Source organism: Sphaeramia orbicularis, chromosome 9 (assembly GCF_902148855.1).
Source record: "Sphaeramia orbicularis chromosome 9, fSphaOr1.1, whole genome shotgun sequence".
NCBI lineage: Eukaryota > Metazoa > Chordata > Actinopteri > Kurtiformes > Apogonidae > Sphaeramia > Sphaeramia orbicularis.
Window position 1 is genome coordinate 9,203,017 of NC_043965.1, and position 23,270 is coordinate 9,226,286.

At 36.1% G+C, this 23,270-nt stretch overlaps 1 protein-coding gene across 1 annotated transcript in view; it reads right to left on the reverse strand.

Moving 5' to 3' along the window:
- Window positions 1-22,369, reverse strand: part of npr3 (natriuretic peptide receptor 3) — a 57,584-nt gene extending 35,215 nt beyond the window's left edge. The window contains exon 1 of the mRNA XM_030144499.1: window positions 21,382-22,369. Within this exon, the coding sequence (XP_030000359.1) occupies window positions 21,382-22,045 (664 nt within the window). The 5' untranslated portion in view covers window positions 22,046-22,369. The remainder of the gene's footprint in view (window positions 1-21,381) is intronic.
- Between the last annotated feature and the right edge of the window lie 901 nt (window positions 22,370-23,270).

Here is a 23,270-nt window from a genome sequence, read left to right on the forward strand (position 1 = left end):
TATTTACCACAAACACTGTGAGACCTTAATGCCTGAAATATATTTTTTTTAAATAATAAATTATTTGTGTTTTTGCTTTTAAGCAGATGCTAAATTAAGTGGAGATTATTAATGTGGCTATAGCACATGAAATAGATAGGCATTTGGGTATGATGCAAATTTGCGACAACAGGCAAAAATAATAAAGCAGCTTTTCTTGTCTTAGAACATAGAGATGGTTTCACTGAGCCTGTTTAAATTCACACCAATACTCCAATCATTTTATGATTTCTGGATTTATCAGATTATTCAAATGACCATTTAAACACTAAAATACATTTTATCAGATAACAGCAGTAATCAGATTATGACAAATCAGATTAATACACCTGGATTTCTCTCCAATGCTTCGATGTCTTCCTGCATGTATACAGGTTAATCTGATTTACAATCAGAATACGTTATTAATCCCAGGGGGAAATAACTGATTTATTTAATTCTTTTAAGTCTGTGCATGTGTAAACACAATTAAAATCATAGAGAACAGGAGTTACCATCACTACATACGTACATACTCTGAAAGAAATATAATGACTGATAATGAACTGGAGCGTCAAAAACATTATCGCATTTTTTAAGTGCATGTAAATGCGTCAGATCTGATTATTACAATTATCTGATTACTCCCATTTATCAGATTTTTATGGTCACGTTAACAGGCTCAATGATGCCACCAAAGTATTTTCACTGTCCTCACTATAGGTACGTATCAAATATGCCTGAACTGGGATTCGGGGAATACATATGGTATATCAGCTGATTCTGTAAAGGAAATGGTTTGATGCAAATGTGCAATGGTTGATGTTCAGGGATTAACAATAAAAAAAACAAAAAAAACCCACATACACACTTACATGAACACTCACACCCCTCCACAGGTGATCCTTGCAGCTGTCACATCCACCCCTCCCTAATCAAACATCAGTCTCTCCATTTCCTGCGCTCCATCTAATCCATATAATAACTGTAACATGTCCTCATTCACTCAAGATTTCTTCTTAAAACCCAGTTGTCATGATAATTACGGTTCTTACTTGGGATTTCCTCACAGCTCAGAACATCATTATCTTGAGTGCTTCAGTTCTAAAGGATCGTACCGTAGGTGTTTCTCTAAGTCTAGGACGGATCCTTAACAGATTAATTTCCAGGGTGCTGCATCCTGACAGTTTACCCAGGGCCAGGTCGACTGCTTAAAATCCAACCAAGGAGACCTGTGTTTGGAGAATCTTCTAGAATGCTTCTGTGTTTCCTTGGAGATCCTCAGCACTTCTAAAGCTGTTTTAAAAATGAAACAACACCAACCATTTTGCAGCTACAATATGTATTTAACCCTTCAACCCCTGACGTGTCTGTGGGGAGCGTTCTGAATGAATGATTTATTCTAAATATTCCTAAAAATTCAACCGTTTGTTCAACTGGGAAAAATTCAAAACGTGTTGATAGAATAGACCTTGTTCTTTCCATAGACATCTGAGCATGCTCAGTGCACCCCCCCATCGACTGTAGAATGAGAGACAAAACACAGAGCAGTGAGTGAGACCGACTCGCTATAAAAATAGACGATTTGGGCTTTTTTTTTTTTTTTTTTTTAAACACTGTTTCCTTGTTGTTTTTTGTTTAACTCAAACACTAAAACATAATTATTTTTTCTACATGACACCGAATGATTTTCTGTGTCACCGTCATAAAAACACACGGTCTGTCTGTAGCTGTAAAAGTCACTATTTCCAACTTAGACCCTTTGTTGGTATATTTAGTGATTTTTCAGACCCCTCTAGAGACTCTTCATCAAAAAAGCCACTAGTGACAAATCTATCCCCTTTTTCTGGTGTTAGCGGAGACTTTTAGAGACTCTGACATGAAAACAATTATTGTTGTTTGTCTAAAACAGGGGTGTCAAACATATGGCTCAGGGGCCAAAACTGGGACGCTAAAGGGTCCAATCCAGCCCATAGGATGAATTTGTGAAATGCACAAATTACACTAAAGATATTAATAGTCAATCATTAGTACCATAATAACCTACTAATATTAACTCTTGGCTAGGTCGTTAATGGACATGAGAATCAGTCTTCAACTAAATTACCTGGTTAAATAAATAAAAATAAGAATAACTTTAAGCTTAGTTTAATGGCATAATATTGGAGGCATATTATTGTTAAAATTGCACTTATTTTTCTCAAGAATTTTCAGGTTGTTTTTATTCAGCTTTTTTAAAGGATAGTTTGTAGATGCACACATTTTCATCATATAATTTTACTTTTCCACTGATATCATTTCATTAGTCTGTTCCACGTGAGATTACAGTGGACTGTATTTGGCCACTGAACTAAAATGAGTTCGACACCCCTGGGTCTATAGAATATATAAAGCAGATTTTCAGTCGCTGTCTAGAAACATTTCGTGTCCTTTTTCTGGTACTGGTGGAGTATACAGTAGTGAAGAGTGTGAGCATATGTTTGGGCTGACTGATGCTTGTGATGTGTATGGAAGTAAATCTGTGTCATCAGATTTTGAATTATAAAAGCCATTGAATTTCTAGCACTGATTTTTTTTTTGCACTGAAATCAAGTATCTGAATTTTTTGCACCTGAATTGTTTTATTCTAAATTTATGAACATAGTTGAATTCAGAGACAAACAATTCAGATACTTAAATTCAGTGCCAAAAATATTCAGATACTTAATTTCAGCGCAAAAAAAAAAAGTTCAGTGCTATAAATTCAATATCTTTTACAATTCAAAATCTTTTGACACAGATTTACTTCCATAGCTGCGTCCACCCAAAGGAGGACAGTATCAGCGTCATGGTATAGAGTTAAGACCACCTGGTTTGGCTCTGCTCCAAACTACTATGACGCCCCATGAGGACGGAGTAAAGCATCCCAGCAGGTGCAATATGGCCAGACCAATAAAATAATAACAGTGGAAAACGTCACATTACATGATGAAAATAGGTGCAATTTTAATAATATTATGGCTCCAATATTATGCCTTTACACTGAAACAAAAAGGAAGATTTTGGAGTTATTATTAGTAGCTGATTATGGTAATATTTTACTAATCCAAACCACTTGAGACTCAAGTAGGGCTTTATATGGCCCCTAAACTAAAATGACTGATTGTTAATATCTTCAGTGTAATTTGTGCATTTCACTAATTCATCCTACAGCCCGGATTGGACCCTTTGGCGGGCCAGTTGTGGCCCCCAGGCTGCATGTTGGACACCCCTGTATAAACCAGATAAGGTGCTTATTATGACTGATTCAGTGTCTAAAGCCTGAAGCTGAGAAATGTGGCTTTATTCTTACAAAAACACACAGAGCTATAGATGACCTCAGTCAATTTCTATCACAGTTTTGCATTTGTAAAATCTCTGCATCTGTTTTCATCCAGATGAAGATCTTTTATCAGGTTTTACATCACTGTCCACTCTTCTTTAGTGATGTGGTTCATTTAAGAATTTTACAACCAATGCTAATGTTCAGAACTGAGGTTTTTCTGACATGTTTATGATATTTGGAGACTGTGTTCATCAGATTTTCATTCAGGCTTTCAGTACTTTTCTCTGACGTCTACGGCAAATGTATCTGCACGTAGAAAATACAATAAGAATGGGTTAGTATGAATTAAACTGTCATTCTGGTACATGAAGTTTCTCCATTTGAAAAATAATTTCACTAGTCAAGAAATTCATTTAAAAGTCACAGTGGATGTATTATGTAGAACCAGGAGTGGGAGGGCGAGGGGGTGGGGGTGGGAAGAATGGGACATGCTTAGTGCCTCTGAAATTGAATATTCAATGTTCAATGTAAATGATAAATAAATATGTTAGAAAAAAAAGTCACAGTGGTGTGAATACACTGTCTGAAGTGAGGATGGCTACCAGTAGATGACACTAAACGGTACATACTAACCTTTTAAAAGATAAAATATAACCCCAACTACGAAAAATGTGGGACAGTGTATGATTTTTTTTTTTTTATTTATAGTATGTACTCACATTAGAACAGAAAACATTTGTGATTACTTTTTTTGCCCTTAACCAATAAAGACCCAGTCCTACTTTTGTATCAGTTCCCAAATTATTTTTTCCTCTAATCTTGAAGTGATCTATCATCATTTATCAAAAAATCCTTTGTATCATTTCAGTGAAAATCATGTATTTTCCTGTATTTCATTTATGGATTATGTACAGTCACAGAAAAAATTATTAAACCACCCTTTGTTTTCCTCAATTTCTTGTTCATTTTAATGCCTGGTACAACTAAAGGTACATTTGTTTAGACAAATATAATGAAAACAATAAAAATAGCTCATAATAGTTTAACTTCAGAGCTGATATCTAACCATTTTCCATGTTTTTTTTTGGATAATAACCAAAATCACTTCAGTTCTTACATCAATAGCTATGGTGTTATACTGACAAAAACAGTGCTTTTGGACATTCCATGTTTTCTTTTCTGTCTGTTTTAGTCACATGATACACACAGGAGTTAGGACTGGATTGCATAACCATTGTTTTTGATGACTTTTGATGGGCTAATAATTTTTTCATGTCTGTAGACGCTCATAAAAGCTCAGATTAAAGTTGAAGGTTATATCAGAAAAAGAGAAAACTTAAAATAAAACTGACTTTTTCAGCAAGTATATCAATAACTGAATGTAAAAACAAGTGTCTCCATTTCCACGTTCTCTACGGAGCCTCTAAACGTCCAAATGGGTCATATCTGATGACCATGAAAAGATGACAAACTGTATTTTACACCAATTATTTACATGTATTGATAGGATTAGTGGATCAACAGGTATTAAACATCTTAGATCAGTAGATGGGTTTGGTTTCTACAGGCTGTTTTGGGTTAAAACAGAACAACTTCTCACATTAAATACTGAATGTATTTTTTATGATCTACTGTGAATAAAAGATTTATGAGATTTACAAACCCTTACCTCCCCTTTTTATTTGCATTTTTAAAAAAAACATCTTTCTTGGAAATTGGGTTCGTCATTTAATTAGTACATTCTAAAATTAATCTAGATCTTTACATGATTAAATGAGACGATGACAGACCACAGCCGAACACCACAGTCGGTACAGTAAACAGAAAACATGCCTTTGTCAGGGTTTTTGCAGAAACTCGATCTTGTGGTTGTATTTTCTATTCTACTCTTGTTTTTGCAGTGTTCAGGATGCTTCTGAGTGTTTCTGAGTTTGTACCTCAAGTCAACAGCATCAAGGAACCAGAGGGTGGGACAGTAAAACACAAAGCTACTCCAGTTCTTAGTGCACTGCTCTTAATGTGATGCAGTTCTGTCTGAGACGCACACAGAAACCATTCAGCCCGTCGTCGCTTATTACAGACTTATTAAGTGTGTGCTTGGGTTGTACTCCCTATAAAACATTCCCATAGAGTTTTGCAAAGGCCTGTGTTTATCTGAGCTCGAGGGCACAACCGCTGTGAAATAATGGAAAAACCAATGCTTTACTTTTATATTCCACTTTTCCTCATTTTGTTGAGTGGAGAAGAGGGAGCAACAGGAATGAAAATTAAACTGCACTGGAAAACAGACAGTCACAATACAGTTTTATGTTGTGATAAATATCATTGCATTGGTTAGTTTGGTTTAAATTGTTATCTTTGTTTCCAAAATGCCTCAGAAATGATTTTTTACTTAATTTCTGTCAACACTGATTGATTTTTTGTTTTTATCCATGACTATGATTTTAAATGTTCTACCTGTAAATTTCTATATTTTTTATGCTGTGACTGTAAATAATAATTTTCTACCACAACTAACCATCTGCTTTCTTCACATCTCCCATTAAATTTGAAGGAAATATTGATGTTTATAAAGTATATGGACAAAAGTACTAATATACATCATGTCTACAGCTGTAAGATGTCCTGTTCATGTTGATTTGAGATAAAAACATCAATATTAATAATCAATTTGATATTTATCCCAATAAAAACTATATTATGACATTTGTTGTCATTGTTTTGTATCCCAGACCCCTGTTAGAAAAGAAACACCTGAATTCAACGTGTCCCAACACTTTTGTCTATATAGTGTATGACTTAGACTATTATTATGCTATGAGGCTAGTTAGGAGAGTAGAGCAGCGGGGTGAAACAGGACGGAACCGACATGTTCATGTTCTGGTCCATTTTTTTTCTCCTTATAAACGGCCTGATCACAATCATAGTGTACAAGTATATTTGCATCAGTTATTAATCAATATTGCAAAAAGATCCCCCCAAAACCATTCCCAAAATGTTTCTTTGGCTATCTTATTACTAGATCTTGCAATCCTCCAAATCTGAAGAAAATCGGATAAAAACTAATAAAATGGCGACCCAATGAGCATGAAAACATGTGCACAATTTTATTGTTATAAGAGAGCAAAATTATTGTACATAATGTTTTGTAACACAATAAAGAATTCCTACTCAACTCCTGTGTCTTTTTTATTACAAAATACACACATCACATTGCTTTTCATTTATTGATCATTTTTGTTGAACAGCTGTTTGATTATCAATTCTTATTTTTAGTATTAAGACAATCAACCATTTTGTTCTGAAAACCCTTCTTCTACAGCCCTTTAATTGTAATAATAGAATGGGAACCTGTTATTTCCGTATTATTAGGACTAAATATGCACAACTAGACAGATGTTGGTCTGCTCCCTAGCTGCAGAAAATTTAGTAACAATGTGTCAAACAGATGTTTACGTCGAACCGCATGTTTTCAATGGTGCGTCGTTCACCAAAATTCATGTAGTGTCTGTACACCAATATACTTCCGTCAATAATATGGCGTATATGCCTTATAGATATATTGTAATAACTTGTTCACAAATGTTTATTTCCTCCTGTACCAGGAAGACTTAGTTACAGATCTAACAGAGATGCCACCATGTGGTCAGACAGATTTCCATTCCAATCTTGTAGAGTCCGTACACCAAGTAGAGTCCGTACACCAGATTCAAAACATGTGGGTCTAATTTTATTGTTTCTGTCAATATATGGAATTTTTCAGCATGCTTTGGACATGACATCTGTGCAATAAACAATGCATGATTATCCTGAGTGCTGAAACATTTGTATATCTTTGTAGGCATTAAATATGGAGGCTATTAGGCTGGAGTGTCCGTACACTGAATAATTTGTGATTTGACAGGGGTACAAGCCTGACAAATTTTTAGTAGACACCATAATACAAACATATTTTGGACTTTAACCCTTTCATGCATGAATTATGATATCCTTACCCAATATATTTTTCCTGAGTGTTTTTATTCCTTTTTAGGCATGAAAAAAACAATGCAATTGAGGTTTTGTTTTTTTTTTTTTTGTTAAGAAGTTAGAAAAATGGCCACTTTATGTATTTAATTTTTGAAGCAAAGAAACATGTATTTGAAACCCAATATCAGAAAGTGATATGGAAAACTATGCAATAAAAACATATTTAATGCTGTTAATCAGATGTTTTCTCATAATTTAACACACTCTAATCCTAGTTATTATTCATTTCATGGAGATAATACGCAAAAAAAAAAAAAAAAAAAAAAAGTTACAATCAAAAAACATGTCACTGCAGATCAGGTTTATCAAGAACAGCAATGTTACAGTACTGGTATGAATGTCAGTGTATGGGATGATGCATAAGCGTCCACTGTGTTGGCTGAAATGCAAATAAACCAACAAAACTCATGAATATACAAGAGAACAGCTGTAGAATAACTGTCCACTGTGGTGACCACTGTGCATGAAAGGGTTAAAAGAGAAATATCAGACGAATAAAATGGCCTGTCTGATTTTTTGATAGAGCATTATTATTTTATTATTTTTTATCTATATGTGCACCCTTTCTGGTACCTTTGATTGTGATCAGGCTGAAACAGAGTCGAGAGCGGGACACCACTGGGATTAAATATGCTGAATGATAACTGTGGTATTTTTGCCAAAGTACTGTACGTAGTCACAAGTTTTATCTACCTATGGGAACAAAGGGACAGAGGGTGGGAAACGTAAAGAGGAAATTAGGAGAATTTCTATCGCTAAATCAGCCTTCGCTAGGCTGAACAAAGCGCTAAGACGACCTCAAATTCCACTGCTCTGTACTGCTACGTATGGAGCTGAGACATGGAGACTGACGGCACAAATGGAAAAGAAACTGACATCCTTTAAACTCTGGACAGACAACATAAGAGATGACAAGACAAGACAAGACTTTATTTATCTCACTGTGCAACGTGATATCATGAAATCGCTTAAATAGCGACATGCATGGTCTTTGTTTCTTTTGGCCCATGTTAGATAGATGGTCCCAGTGGCCTTGATTTTGCTGATTTTAATCGATTTTATCCTTTACACCCTCACCTCAAGGAGCTACATGAATCCCTCTCTCGTAATTTTTTTTTTTTTTCTCTGCACACTTTATGCAGGTATCTATTAGGGCTGCACGATTAATCAACTTTAAATCGAAATCGGATTTTTTAATTAGGACGATTTTTAAAAAAGGGAAATCGTGAAATCGATTTCATCTTTCTCGTGCCTCTAGGCCGCGCGCCTGCAGGCTACCGTACATTTTTTTAAATAATTAATTTAGTTCTCTTACTTGCTAAATTTTTCATTCACAAATGTAAGTTCTGTAACACAATACCAAATATTATTTATTTTTTGAAAGATGTTGAACTTTATTCGAGCTGTTAGGTAAATTTGGAAACAAAAAGGCTAGAAAAACCATCAGTATTTGCTCTAATTTGGACATTGTATTGTAGTGTATTCCCTCTGGTAAACTTGTTCTGTTATTTTCTTGCTGTATACATTGTTTGTATACTCTACTTCATTCAATAAAGATTTAATGAAGAAAAAAAAAATTCTGAAGGTTCATCACATGGTACCATCACAGATTTGAGGTAGGGAGCAGTGGCTTGCATTGTGGGCTGCTCACGAAAACAACATGCTGATTTCTGTTGTCTTTTGTAGCTTAACCCAAAAATCGAAATCGAGTTTTTAGAGGAAAAAAAAAATCAGGATTTTATTTTTTGCCCAAATCGTGGAACCCTAGTATCTAAATCGATATGTAAGTCAAAGCATTGGCCTCTTTTTTTGTTGGTTTGTTTGTTGAAAAACCAATAAAAGTTTAAGTAAAAAAAAAAAAAAAAAAAAAAAAAATTAAATCGCATAAATATACATACCGCTTTTAATTGGTGTGTTATCTGTGTGGATTATAAGCTTTTCGCACATATGTTCACGCCGTGTCAAATACCACACACTGGCAGATATGGTTTGGGTTAAGGATATGTGAGCATGTGACATACAACGCCATTTCATGATCAGTCTCCACCGCTGGGAAATTTCAGCTAACAGCAGCAACATACAAGTAAATGCAGAGAAAAAGAAATATAAGAGAAATATAAGAAATTTAGTATTTATAGAAGTATTTATACAGTCGGAGAAAAAAATATTAGACCATCAAAAGTCATCAAAAACAATGGTTATGCAATCCAGTTCTAACTCCTGTATGAATCATGTGACTGAAACAGACAGAAAAGAAAACATGGAATGTCTAAAAGCACAGTTTTTGTCAGTACAATGCTATAGCTATTGATGGAAGAACTGAAGTGATTTTGGTTTTTATCAAGAAAACATGGAAAATGGATAGAGATCAGCTCTGAAATTAAACTACTATGAGCTATTTTTGTTGGTATCATTATATTTGTTCAAACAAATGTACTTTTAGTTGTACCAGGCATTAAAATGAACAAAAAATGTACGAAAACTAGGGTGGTCTAATAAATTTTTCCCTGATTGTATAAATATAGAATTAAAATTTGATATTAAATATTATCTACATATTTACATTGTGGTTGCACATATAGAAGAATGTTGAAAATCTCATGGACAGACAGATTCATATATTTGGAATAAGTTACTGTTCTAATTTTTTTTTGTTTTGTTTTTAAATTGTGCTTTTTTTATGTCTTTTAATCTATTATTGTATTTCATTCTTTTATTTTGGTTTTATTTATTCTTCTGTACAGCACCGTTTTCTTTGTTTTTGTACATTCCTATGTTTTTTTATGTCTTTTAATCAATTCTTGTATTTTATTCTTTTATTTTGGTTTTATTTATTCTTCTGTACAGCACAGTTTTCTTTCTTTTTGTACAGTCCTATGTCTTTTAATCTATTTTTGTATGTTATTCTTTTATTTTGGTTTTATTTATTCTTCTGTACAGCACCGTTTTCTTTTTTTTGTACAGTCCTGTGTTTTTTAATCTGTTCTTGTATTTTATTCTTTTATTTTGGTTTTATTTATTCTTCTGTATAGCACTGTTTTTTTTGTACATTCCAATGTCTTTTAATACAATTTGTATTTCAATCTTTTATTTTGGTTTAATTTATTCTTCTGTACAGCACTGTTTTCTTTTTTTTGTACAGTCCTGTGTTTTTTAATCTGTTCTTGTATTTTATTCTTTTATGTTAGTTTAATTTATTCTTCTGTCCAGCACCGTTTTCTTTTTTTTTGTACAGTCCTGTGTCTTTTAATGTATTCTTATATTTTATTCTTTCATTTTGGTTTTATTTATTCTTCTGTACAGCACTTTGGTCCACTGCGGTTGTTTTAAAGTGCTTTACAAATAAAGTTGGATTGGATTGGATGATGAAGTCCACAGAAGAGTCAACACTTGAAACCATCAAGACAAAGAAACTGCGGTATTTAAGCCACATCATCTTACAACACACCTTGCTTGAAGAAAAAATTGAAGCCGAGAGAGAGGAAGACCCATAACAACAGGCCTCAACTATATGCAAATAAAACGAAGGGCAATGAACAGACACGTCCGGCCCTGCCACCCAACCCCCTATAAGAGGAAGGACCTGGATGAAGACTGCACATAGAACCTGTCACTTATCCACTTTAATGTATCAGCCTGACCTTAAAACTGAGAACACGCCATGAGCCTGAATGATGTGTTGTATTGTCAGTAATAATATGCAGCTCATGCAGTGCAGGTGCAGCCAGTAAAACTTTTCTGCAGCAGATCTGTGACGCACTCTGCATATTTTACCACTTCAATGTAGGAAAGCATCAGAGTGCAGGCATACTTGGAATTCAGAGAGTTTCCCCTCACATTCTTTTAGTCCGAATTGCACATTTGGTCTCTTGTCTCTGTAGTTTGCTCTACCTCTGTGTATCTTTCTGCAGACATCTGTGAAGCTGTAGGACATGTTTGTGGTCAGTGTTTATGGGCTGTTCCTTCATATTCTTCTTTTCTCTCTACTCTTCTGTGTCTTACTGGCTAAGACAGATGGTCGCACACTCTGACTCCAAGGTTTATGCCTCCCCACTGTTGACAAATGTGTTACAGTTCAGCTTTTCATATTTTCTTCACGTATTACTATGGCCTTGGGATCATTTTAGGAATGATTTAGTGCTGTATGATATTTATATATATATATATAAAAAAAAAAGATATTTATGAATGTTAGCATAAAGCTTGTGGCATAAAGCCTTAAATATAAAACAATTTAAATATATACACAAATAATTAAGCTGAATATTAGTAAGTTCATAAAATGTGAGGATGAAAAAAAAAATATTTAAGGTATTTAGGATATAAATTCTTTCTATAATGAAGTAAATGAAATGGAATTATTACTGAGCTAAAATACAGTATATGTTCTCCACCTACAGGTTTTAAAGAAGAAAAATGTAAAAATCCATCATTTGGCAGCTTATTAGTCACAATCTAACACAGCCTCCGCCATCAATCAGAACACAAGCAAAACAGTGTCAAAAACCACTTAAATCCGATAAATATTTCCTGTCAATCAGCTGCATTCTGCAGTTATGTGTGGAATTACAGATTTCAACCATCACTTTTCAGTGAGCTGCCTCCTGCTCTTACCTCTGCTTTGTTGCACAGATCCATCCATCCATCTATCCATCCATCTATCCATCTACCTACCTACCTACCTACCATGCAAACCCTCAAGAAATGGCAGAAATATTGAAACCAAATGTACAAAATGAAAGGGTCCTGAATGTTATCAAATACATACACTTTTTTTTTTTCACCTATTCATATAATGATGAATCGAATTGAAGAAAATAATCGATATATTAAACCAGTGGTTCTAAATGGTGTGGCTTCAGGACCCACTGTCACCCCTAAATGACAAGCTGTGACCCAAAATAATAAAAGTTAAACTTCTCAAATTTCTTTAATGAGAAGATGTTTTGTTTTGGCCCTGAGCTAAAACAGAATATCACAGTACGAAAACACAGAAGACACGTTTAATGATAAATCAAACCGATCACTTCACTTTAACACTAAATGAGGTACATTTTAATCAAAACTATAAAAGTGCACTTAGTAAAAAATTTAAAGTTCATTCAGTCGCTGATTCAAGCATTAAATACACTGAGGTTTTAGTCCAACGTAAGTAAATCCATATCTGATGTAGTTATTGTCAAACCTGAGTTTTGCCTGATTTGAAAAGAAACTTTTGGTTCTTCTTTTACGCTGTGAAATGTCTGGTGTTAATTATCATTAAAGCCCACTACCGCCACCTACTGGTGGGGAGTGTGAATGGACAGCGCTCAGCTCCATAAAAAAAAAAAGCAGAGGATTAGTTTCTTAACGTTTTTCTTCCCCAGACAAAGGTTCGCATCCCAATGAAAATGGACTTTTGGGTTGTGACACACCAGGTGAAAACCACAGGATTAAAATCCCTTTTAAAATAATAAATAGCTGCAGCTGTGGGCTCATGTTCTACTTGAGTTGACTGCACTTCTATCGTTTAGTAAAACTGCAGGACCCAAAATCGAGGTGGGAATAATGCTGGACAAGACAAGTTAAAAAGAAACAAAAAAATAAATAAATAAAAATCAAGGTGGGAAAAACCTTCCTTCTGCAGCCCTGTCCTCTCTGTCAACATCTGAAGACAAAGACCCAATCCCAGTTCACTCCTTACCCCAACCCCTTGGCCCTTGCACTTGAAATGGAGTTGCAATGGGTAGGGGTTGAAACATTCCCCTATGACAGGGGTGTCAAACTCATTTTAGTTCAGGGGCCACATTCAGCTAAATTTGATCTGCAGTGGGCAGAACCAGTAAAATAATAACATACTAATATATAAATAACATCAACTCCAAACTTTTCTCTATGTTTTAGAGCAAAAAAAGTTGATTTACATTATGAAAAGGTTTACGTCTGCAAACTATCTTTTCAAAAGATGTGAATAACAGGAACAAACTGAAAAAACAAGTGTAATTTTAACACTATTATCCCTCAGTTTATCATTTCATGTACATTATAACATACAGATCACAGTGGATCTACAAATGCACAAAACATTTAATAACAGGCAGAATCTTGTTAAAACTGTACTTACTTCTCTGAGGACATTTCAGGTTGTTCATATTTGTTCAGGTTATTTACAGGGGTTGGACAAAATAATGGAAACACCTTAAAAAATCAACAAAATATAATTTAATATGTTGTAGGTCCGCCTTTTGCGGCAATTACAGCCTCAATTCTCCGAGGTATTGATTCATACAACTTGTGAATTGTTTCCAAAGGAATTTTAAGCCATTCTTCAGTTAGAATACCCTCCAACTCTTTTAGAGACGATGGCGGTGGAAATCGACGTCTTACTTGAATCTCTAAAACTGACCATAAATGCTCAATAATGTTGAGGTCTGGGGACTGTGCCGGCCATACGAGATGCTCAACTTCATTAGAATGTTCCTCATGCCATTCTTTAACAATTCTAGCTGTATGGATTGGGGCATTATCATCTTGAGGTGAAGGTGTTTCCATTATTTTGTCCAACCCCTGTACATTGTTGTGAAATTATAAATATTTTTAGAGTAAATACATGAAAATATTTACATTTACAAAGGGAAAAGTTTAGAGTTGTCATTATTTATATGTTATTATGATAGTATTTTACTGGTCCTGCCCACTGGAGATTGAATTGGTCTGAATGTGGAACCTGAACTAAAAGGACTGTTAATATCTTAGTGTAATTTTTGCATCTCACAAATTCATCCCAAGGGCCGGACTGGACCTTTTGGCGGGCTGGATTTGGCCCCCGGGCCGCATGTTTGACACCTGTGCCATATGAAATGATACAACCTTTCCAGACCTGTTACGTCATCAGCAGTCATCGATGCCGCTATAAACAGATGCGACAACTTTGTTTCCGAAAGTATTCCCCATGCCGTCAGCAGCTGTAACTGTCTCTGTTCCATGGGCTTTGGTCATCTTTTTGTGGCTATCAACCACAAACCTCAGAAATGCGATCTATAACACATTGAAACGGCATTGAACGGTCGATCAAATGATTAAGTTGTTTATGAAGAAAATAAGTACATTTGTGTGTTTCTTTCATCACACTGCTGCACTTCTTAGCTGTGTTTAACTCCATCTTGCCAATGATTCAAACAGAATTATGGCAGATTTCTCATACCCTTCCGTTCGTAGTGTGGTCCTGAAAAATCACGGTTTCGAGGTCCAAACAGCCCTCCACCTTAACCCTTCCCTTCTGACTCATCAAGAATCGGGAAACCCCTACCCCTCCACATGAACATGCAAAATGGAGGGGGAGGGGCCAAGGGGTGAACTGGGATTGAGCCTAAATATAAATATGGATGACCTGGGAGAACTTTTCCAAGTATCTTGTGTTTTGCCGTCGTAACGCATTTGACAGAATCTGAGCGACCAATATAATATCATGCCGTGTCATCTGGACGCATTATAAGCTTTCCACGCCGTTATCAGCCCTCTGTCCAACCTGAATCGATGCGTCAAATACCACACACTGAGGGTTAGAGTTAGGGTTATGTGACCCAGAGATCTTGGGGTACACTGACGCACAATCAAATCGAGGTTATAATAGTTTTGGATTTTTCATTATAGTTTAGTTTTATTTAGTTTTGACATTGTTTTCTCTAATTCAGTTAGTTTGAATTAGTTTTTAGAGCAGGCTTGCTAGTTTTTATTAGTTTTTGTTTTTTGCTAAATGCTTAGTTACCTCCGCTAAGGAACGATGGAGGTTATGTTTTCACTGGGGTTTGTTTGTCTGTTAGAAAGATAGCTCAAAAAGTTATGGACAGATTTGGATGAAATTTTCAGGAAATGTTGATACTGGCACAAGGAACAAATGATTAAATCTTGGTGGTGATCGTGGGGGGGGGGGGGGGGGGGGGGGGGTACTGATCTGCCTTGGTGGTCTGTGCTTTTCTAGTTTTTGTTTAGTTTAGGTTTTTGCATGTCTTTTATCTTCCTCGCCATTGTATTCACATAAATCCCAGACAGGATTCTGCTGCTTTCTCCCAGCTTTAATCTCCATGTTTCCAGGTAGAGTGGAGACCAGAAGACGACTCTAAACGACAAGTGGTGAGAAGTGACGGATCGTAAAGTGCCATGTGGTGCCGCCAGCTAAAATTGCTCGAGCAAAATACATCGATTTCATATCAATCCGGCATTAACAAAGACGAAAACGAAGGGAATTTTATCCATAATTTTTTATATGTTTTAGTTATTTTTGTAAGCACACAATACAGTTTCAGATGGTTAGCATTTTTCCTTTTAATTCTAGTTTTTTTTTTATTACCTCCGCCAAGGAGGTTATGTTTTTGCCAGGGTTTGTTTGTCTGTCTGTTTGTCTGTCCGTTAGTGTGCAACATAACTCAAAAAGTTATGGACAGATTTTGATGAAATTTTCAGGGTTTGTTGGAAATGGGATAAGGAAGAAATGATTAACTTTTGGGGGTGATCTGGAAGAAATCCTGGATTCTGGATCACTTTGAAATTTTCGTTAACATTGTGGTAAATGGGGCCAAAATTTTCGTTTCCCAATATCTCGCTTAATTGTTGACCAAAACTCATGAAATTTAACTCAGGAATTGACAATGGGGTCCTCTATCACATTTCAAAGGCTGATCCGGATCTGATCCAGAAGGCGGATTTTATCTCAATTTATATAAAAAATGGGGGTGCCTTTACTTTTTGGCCTACTGTGCCTTTAATTTGGATAAAAATTTCAGGAAATGTTGATACTGGCACAAGGAACAAATGATTAAATTTTGGTGGTGATCGGGGGTGGGGGGGCCCACGGGGGGGCCCACTGATCAGCCTTGGCGGAGGTCTGCGCTCTCCGAGTGCTTCTAGTTTCAGTAATCAACTAGAAGCACTCGGAGAGCGCAGACCTCCGCCAAAGCTGATCAGTGGCCCCCCCTGTGGGCCCCCCCCACACCAAGGAGGTTATGTTTTTGCCAGGGTTTGTTTGTTTGTTTGTTTGTCTGTCTGTTTGTCTGTCCGTTAGTGTGCAACATAACTCAAAAAGTTATGGACAGATTTTGATGAAATTTTCAGGGTTTGTTGGAAATGGGCCCCCCCGTGGGCCCCCCCACCCCAGATCACCACCAAAATTTAATCGTTTCTTCCTTACCCCATTTCCAACAAACCCTGAAAATTTCATCAAAATCTGTCCATAACTTTTTGAGTTATGTTGCACACTAACAGACAGACAAACAGACAGACAAACAAACCCTGGCAAAAACATAACCTCCTTGGCGGAGGTAAAAATGTGTAGGTATAACACGCCAAATTGCTGTAAGAACTGGCATGACATGCAACACCATTCCTTAAGATCAGTCTCGAATGGCAGATATTTAACCCCTACCTGCCTTAACACACAAACCCTCCCGTTACAATTACACGGCATGAAGAAAAGAGAGAATACATTATATTCACAGTCAAATCATTCCAAATATAGCATGTTCTGAACCAGGTCACTGATGAACTCAACGGCTCCAACATTGTTCAACCTATGCCAAGTGGTTAATTCCTTCCAATTCAGTGCTATTTGAAGCTCTGCACCATTTATCATAACACACGCTGAACAACTAGAGGACTGTACACGAGCTTCGAGCTTCTAATCAGTGTGAAAATCCAGACCAGAAACAGCTCAGACTTTCAGCTGACAGAAAAAAAAAAAAAAAAAAGAGAAAGAATGCTACCCCACCAGCTGGATTTGTGTTATTACTGTGAATTCACACAGTGCAAAGGATATCAATCTCCATCACTGAGGCAATACTGTACCATTCACCCCCAATGCAACACACTGGATTCAACACAGGATAATTTGATGTGAAAATATGCAGGAAGAATAGGACTGTACTTATGAGAAGCATTCAGTTCTACCCATCGTTCTCCACAATGAATAAAATACACAATACCAGGACTACATCTAAAACTGATTCTTTAGTGTTCTGTCTTCAGATACATTAAACACATTAAACCTTTATTGGGCAAGTGACTATTTTTGGTCATTTCCGTACACATTACAAGACAGTGAGTCAACAGTCTCAGGTCCAACGTGGTCTCCAGGGTCTGTAAGATCCACCTCTGCATGGACAGTGAGTGGACCTGCTTTGTTCGGTACCATGAAGTAATGGTACTAATGTAAGGAATGATGTTCAAAGGGATCATGTGGATGTGGACAGGGGTCTGGACCAGCACTTATGGTGGTCTAATGTTAGAAAAGTGACGTTCTAATGTTCTAAAATACATGTTCCTTTCACCTTACAAGTGTTTTTCTTGTATTTCTATTATATACTTCTTGGATTATCTATCTATCTATCTATCTATCTATCTATCTATCTATCTATCTATCTATCTATCTATCTATCTATCTATCTATCTATCTATCTATCTATCTATCTATCGCCACTTATGGGCAAGGCAACAAGTATGGTCACTTCACTAAACCTTGATTTTCTACATGACAATTATTTTATTTTTTTTACATTTCACAAAATAAAGTCTTTTTATGTCCTCCAATAACACACTAGGGTTGAAATTTTTAATTTCAGAGTATTTCTACAAGTGCCCTATAAAGGGTTAAAATGCTTTTACCAGTTTAACCAACTATGGAACCAAATATGGTAACTTCACTTACCTTGACTTTCTACATAACATTAAAAAAATTTTTCAAAAAAGGAATAAAGTCTTGTTATGCTCTCCAGTAACACATTAAGGATGAAAATTTGAATTTCAAAGTATTTCTATGAGTGAACTATAAAGGGTTAATCTGAGGTTTTATGAACATCGATGCAATCAGTGAATTAAATATAGGAAAATGCATGATTTTCACTGAAAAAAATGCAAAATACAGTCGATAATACAACAATAAATGGCGATAAATCACTTAATAAAAGGTTAAATAGAGAGAAAAATTAATTTGAGAACTGCCATAAAAGTAGTTCTGGATCTTTATGGGTTAATTGACTTCATACAGTGATGACGCTAGTTGGTAATAATAGAGGTTAATAACCCATTTAAGACCCACTGCTACTTTTGTGGCAGTTCCAAAGTATTTTTTCCTCTATGTTTGACTTTTCTTCAGTGTTTTATCACAATTTATTATAATGTTATCCCCTGTATTTTGTGTTTTTTCAGTGTAAAATACATATTTTCCTATATTTAGTTCACTTATCATGTAGATGTTCATAAAAGTTCAAATTAAAGTTGAGGGTTATTATATCAGAAACAGAGAAAACTCAAGAAAAAGTGACTTTTTCCAGTAAAATCTGTCAATAACTGAACATAAACCCAGTGTGTCCATCCTCTGTCATTGATCAAACTCAAGTACAGTATTTGAATAATTATTATAACTAACTCATAAAGACCCAGTGTTACTTTTGTGGCAGTTCCCACATGAATTTTTCTCTCTATTTCACCTTTCTAAAGTGATTTATCACCTTTTTTTTTTTTTTTTTTTTTTTTTTTTTTTTAATATTACCCTCTGTATTTTGTAATTTTCACTGTAAATCATGAATTTTCCTCTTTTTTTAATCTGATATGACCCAATTGGATGTTCAGAGGCTCCGTAGTCAACATGGAAACACCGTCATCTTCTACAACATTGATTCACCAGTAAAACCCATGGAGTTGGATCACTGACAGTGGATGGAATCACAATAAAATCTAATAACAATCAACTTTAATCTGAGCTTTTATGAACATCTATATGATGAGTAAGTTAATTACTGAAAAATACCTGATTTTCACTGAAAAAATGCAAAACACGGAGGAATATTCTGTAATAAATGGTGATATATCCCTTAAGAAATGTTAAATATACTGAAAAAAACATTTGGGAACAGCCACAAAAGTAACACTGGGTCTTTATGGGTTAGACCAGTGGTTCCCAACCTATTTTGGCTCATGACCCCATTTTAACATCACAAATTTCTGGCGATCCCAGACATTCAAAACGGAGACTTGTTTTTTTTTGTTGCTAAAATTAATTTGTTTTTGATCATGTAATAGTTTACTATACTATGTTGCAAATAAGCATTAATTTTAGACGACATTTAGTCTATATAATGTATATTATTATGGACGGAGGCAGAAAAGCCAGGTGTAGATTACTGCACAAAGTGAGAATTTGATTTTCCTTGGTCAGGATATGTACAGTCAGTCCAGCTTGGATTTACAAGGCTGACAATTAATACTGAACAAACAAGAACTCAAACTATGAATTATGAAAGAGCTGCAGCATCTGAAACCGACCACAATGAACATTTGAAAGATAAACAGAACCACAGTGCTTCAGTTTCAGCTTCACAGTTTGTCATGTCTGTTATGGATTGGGATTGTCTCTGTCAACTCACCATATATTTTTTATTAGTAAGTTTTTTTTAATTTTTTATCAGTTACTAGAAATTTCAAGTGATCCCACTTGAGGTCCCGACCCCAAGGTTGAAAAACACTGGATTAATGGATCAACAGGTATCAATGTTGTAGAAGATGACGGTGTTTCTATGTTCACTACGGAGCCTCTGGACATCCAATATCTGATGACCATGAAAAGATGACCAACAGTATTTTACACCAATTTACATGTATTGATTGAAAAATTACACTAAGATATTACCAATCAGTGGTGTCAAAATCAGTTTAATTCAGGTTCCACATACAGACCAATTAGATTTCAAGTGGGTCAGAACCAGTAAAATATTATCAGAATAACCTATAATGACAACCCCAAATTTTCCCTTTGTTTTTTTGGTGTAAAAAAGTAAAATTACATGAAAATATTTACATTACCAAACTATACTTTTACAAAAAACGTGAATTACCTGAACAAATATGAACAAATGGAAATGTCTTAAGAAAAGTTAATGCAATTTTACCAATATTCTGTCTGATACTAAATGTTTTGTGTGATTGTAACGCACATGTGTAAATGATAAACTGATAAACCAAGGCAGAATATTGTTAAAATTGCACTTGTTTTTCTTAAGACAATTCAAGTTGTTCATGTTATTCAGATTTTTAACCCTCTGGTATCCGGGTGCGCCTTTTAGGCACACTTTGCACTTCATGTTAAAAAACTTCATATTATTTTTCCCAATTTAAATAAGGTTAGAATTCAAAAGTTGTTCATTTTTGCATGATCTTTAAAATTCTGGCCACCAACTAAAATTTGCACATTGTAAACAAAAGAAAATTACAAGACTAGCATCTGTCTCCCAAGTGTGCCTAAAACGCACTATTTCTTCCATTTGATATGTATGATTAGGGCTGACCTGGATTTACGAAAATAAAATCAAATTAGAGCAGAAAAATAAATCAATATATAATATTTAATGGTATGATTTATAGGTGTGCCTTTTTGGCACACTTGGTGACAGATGCTAGTATTTTTGAACCTAGCACCAAAAATAATAATGCAAATTAACCAATGTTGGAGTTAATCATTGACATATGCCAGGATGCAAAAATCAAATATGTGATCCACTTTTTGTGTAGAATATTGAAAAAAAATTGTTTGTGTTTTTTGCATCAAAAAATGGTTTGTTTACATTACAAACATGGCATTTAAAGGGTTAAAAAATGTGACAGTTATTGAGTATTTGGTATTTTTATTTACGGCTCAAGTTGATGAAATAGAAAAAAAGTGTAAAAGAATTAAAAACAAACTGTATGAAAATTTTTTGACATTATTCCACAAATGTGCCAAAATGGCACACTTGGTGCTTAGTAAGGACCTTGGTGGACGGGATACCAGGGGGTTAAGGAAAGTTTGTAGATGTAAACCTGATCATAATATAATTAGTCTTTTTTCACTGTTATTCTTTTACTGGTCCAGCCCACCGCAGATCATCCTGGGGTGACAGTGTCCCCTGAACTAAACTGAGTTTGCCAGCCCTGGTTTCCCTCAGTGGATGTTTGGGTCTTTATTGGTTCATTTGGACTCCATAAACAGTTACAGTCAGTGTTTGTGTAGATGTTCAGTCCAGTACCTTCATTCTCGTAGATCCTCTGGAGGATGTCATCCATGTCCGGCCGGTTGTCCGGGGAAACGGCCAGTGAGTTGAAGTTAAAGTCCGTCATCAGGTGATAGATCCCCTCCAGAGTGAAGTAACAGTTCCGCTCTTGCGCGTCGTCCTCGTACAGCAGCAGGGCTCTTTTCCAGGTGAAATGCTCGAAAATCGCCGTGAAGGTTTCTGCCATTTTCACGTAGGAAGGTGCGATGCGGGTCAGGTGGGAGTACTCGGTGCTCTTGTCGCTGAAGCCGGCGGCCAGAGCACCTGCTGAGATCACCGGGATGTTCCAGTGGGACGCCAAACGCACCGTGGACGCAGCCTCGTACTCGCACACCGGACCCAGGATCAGGTCCGGTTTTTGCCCACACCTGTCCACTAAGGTCAGGAAGGCATTATTCACGCAGTCTGAGTTCTCAAACTGGATGTTGAAGTGGAAGCCGGAGTACTGTCCTCCTTCCGCCTTCAGCCTCTGCTGTGCGTAAAGGATCGCCGGTGCCACTCTGGTATGTGAAAAAAGGTAGGAGTTATTTTTTGGCAGGAACACCAACACCTCTATGTCCTCGGTGATAGTGTTTGTCATAACGGGACTGAAGAAGAGCATCCAAAAGTACAGACACAGTGCGCTCTCACACGGCATCATGCGTCTTTAAAGTCCCAAACAGTGTGCGGATGTTCTTCAAATGTGGCTTTCCCCAAGTTGGCTCCACCTGGCAGTGCACATGTAGCCGCAAAAAAAACACTACAGCCCTCCGCCGTGCGTAATTGGCGCACTGATAACTCTACTGAATTTACCTTTTTTAAAAAAAACCCCAGCCTATCTGCCTGAATATGGGTTTTATTTGGCTGGGAAAGTTCCTCCGCAGGCCCCTGAATCTGCTCTGAATATTCTCTCCACAGTTGACTGGGTCTGAGTCGGAGGTTTGTCTGGGCTCCGCCAGCTTCCACCACACACACGCTGGCTCTGGCCTGGAGTTTTGAAGCATCTTTTCAGGATTATTCCTGCGTCATCGGAGCGCTGCCCACCTCCTTCTTAAAGCTACACGCAGCAGCAGAGCTCACAATGAACCACTTCAACACACCCAGGTCCTGTTGAGAGGAGGGGGCTGTGGTTGACCAGCACACACACACACACACACACACACACACACACACACACACACACACACACACACACACACACACACACACACACACACACACACAGGTTCCACAACCTTCTGTCACCTCACCATTCCCACCATGTCTGGATTTTTTTTTTTTTTTTTTTTTTTTTAGGGATGTCCGATATTGGCTTTTTTGCCAAAAACCGATATGCCGATATTGTCCAATGCTTAATTCCCAATTCCGATATCTACCGATACCACTGCCGATATATGTGGGATATTAAACTAATTTTAGGTAACATCACATATCTCCTGTCATGGAATTAACACATCATGCCTAATTTTATTGTGATGTCCCATTGGATGCATTCTCCAATGCAACAAGGCTTTCAAAATGTAAACACTGTCTGTGCAAAGAATACATACTTCAACTTAAGTTGTGGAAAAAAATGCCATATTTATTTATTTTCTCTCCCTCCCTCCATGAGTCTATTACAGTGTGGCAACTCTACTGTACAATTTTGAAAACTGCACATTTCTCTCAGCTACAAACAATGCTTCATTTACGTGTCGGTAAATGCTGGCAAAATCAAGGCATTATTTTATCGGTTTTAATGATAGACAAAAAACCCGATAACGATATTCACCGATATTACATTTTTATGCCAATATCAGGCCAATATTATCGGACATCCCTATTTTTTTATTATTATTATTATTTTTTAAGAACAGATTAATTCAATTTTCATTTTTTCAAAACAA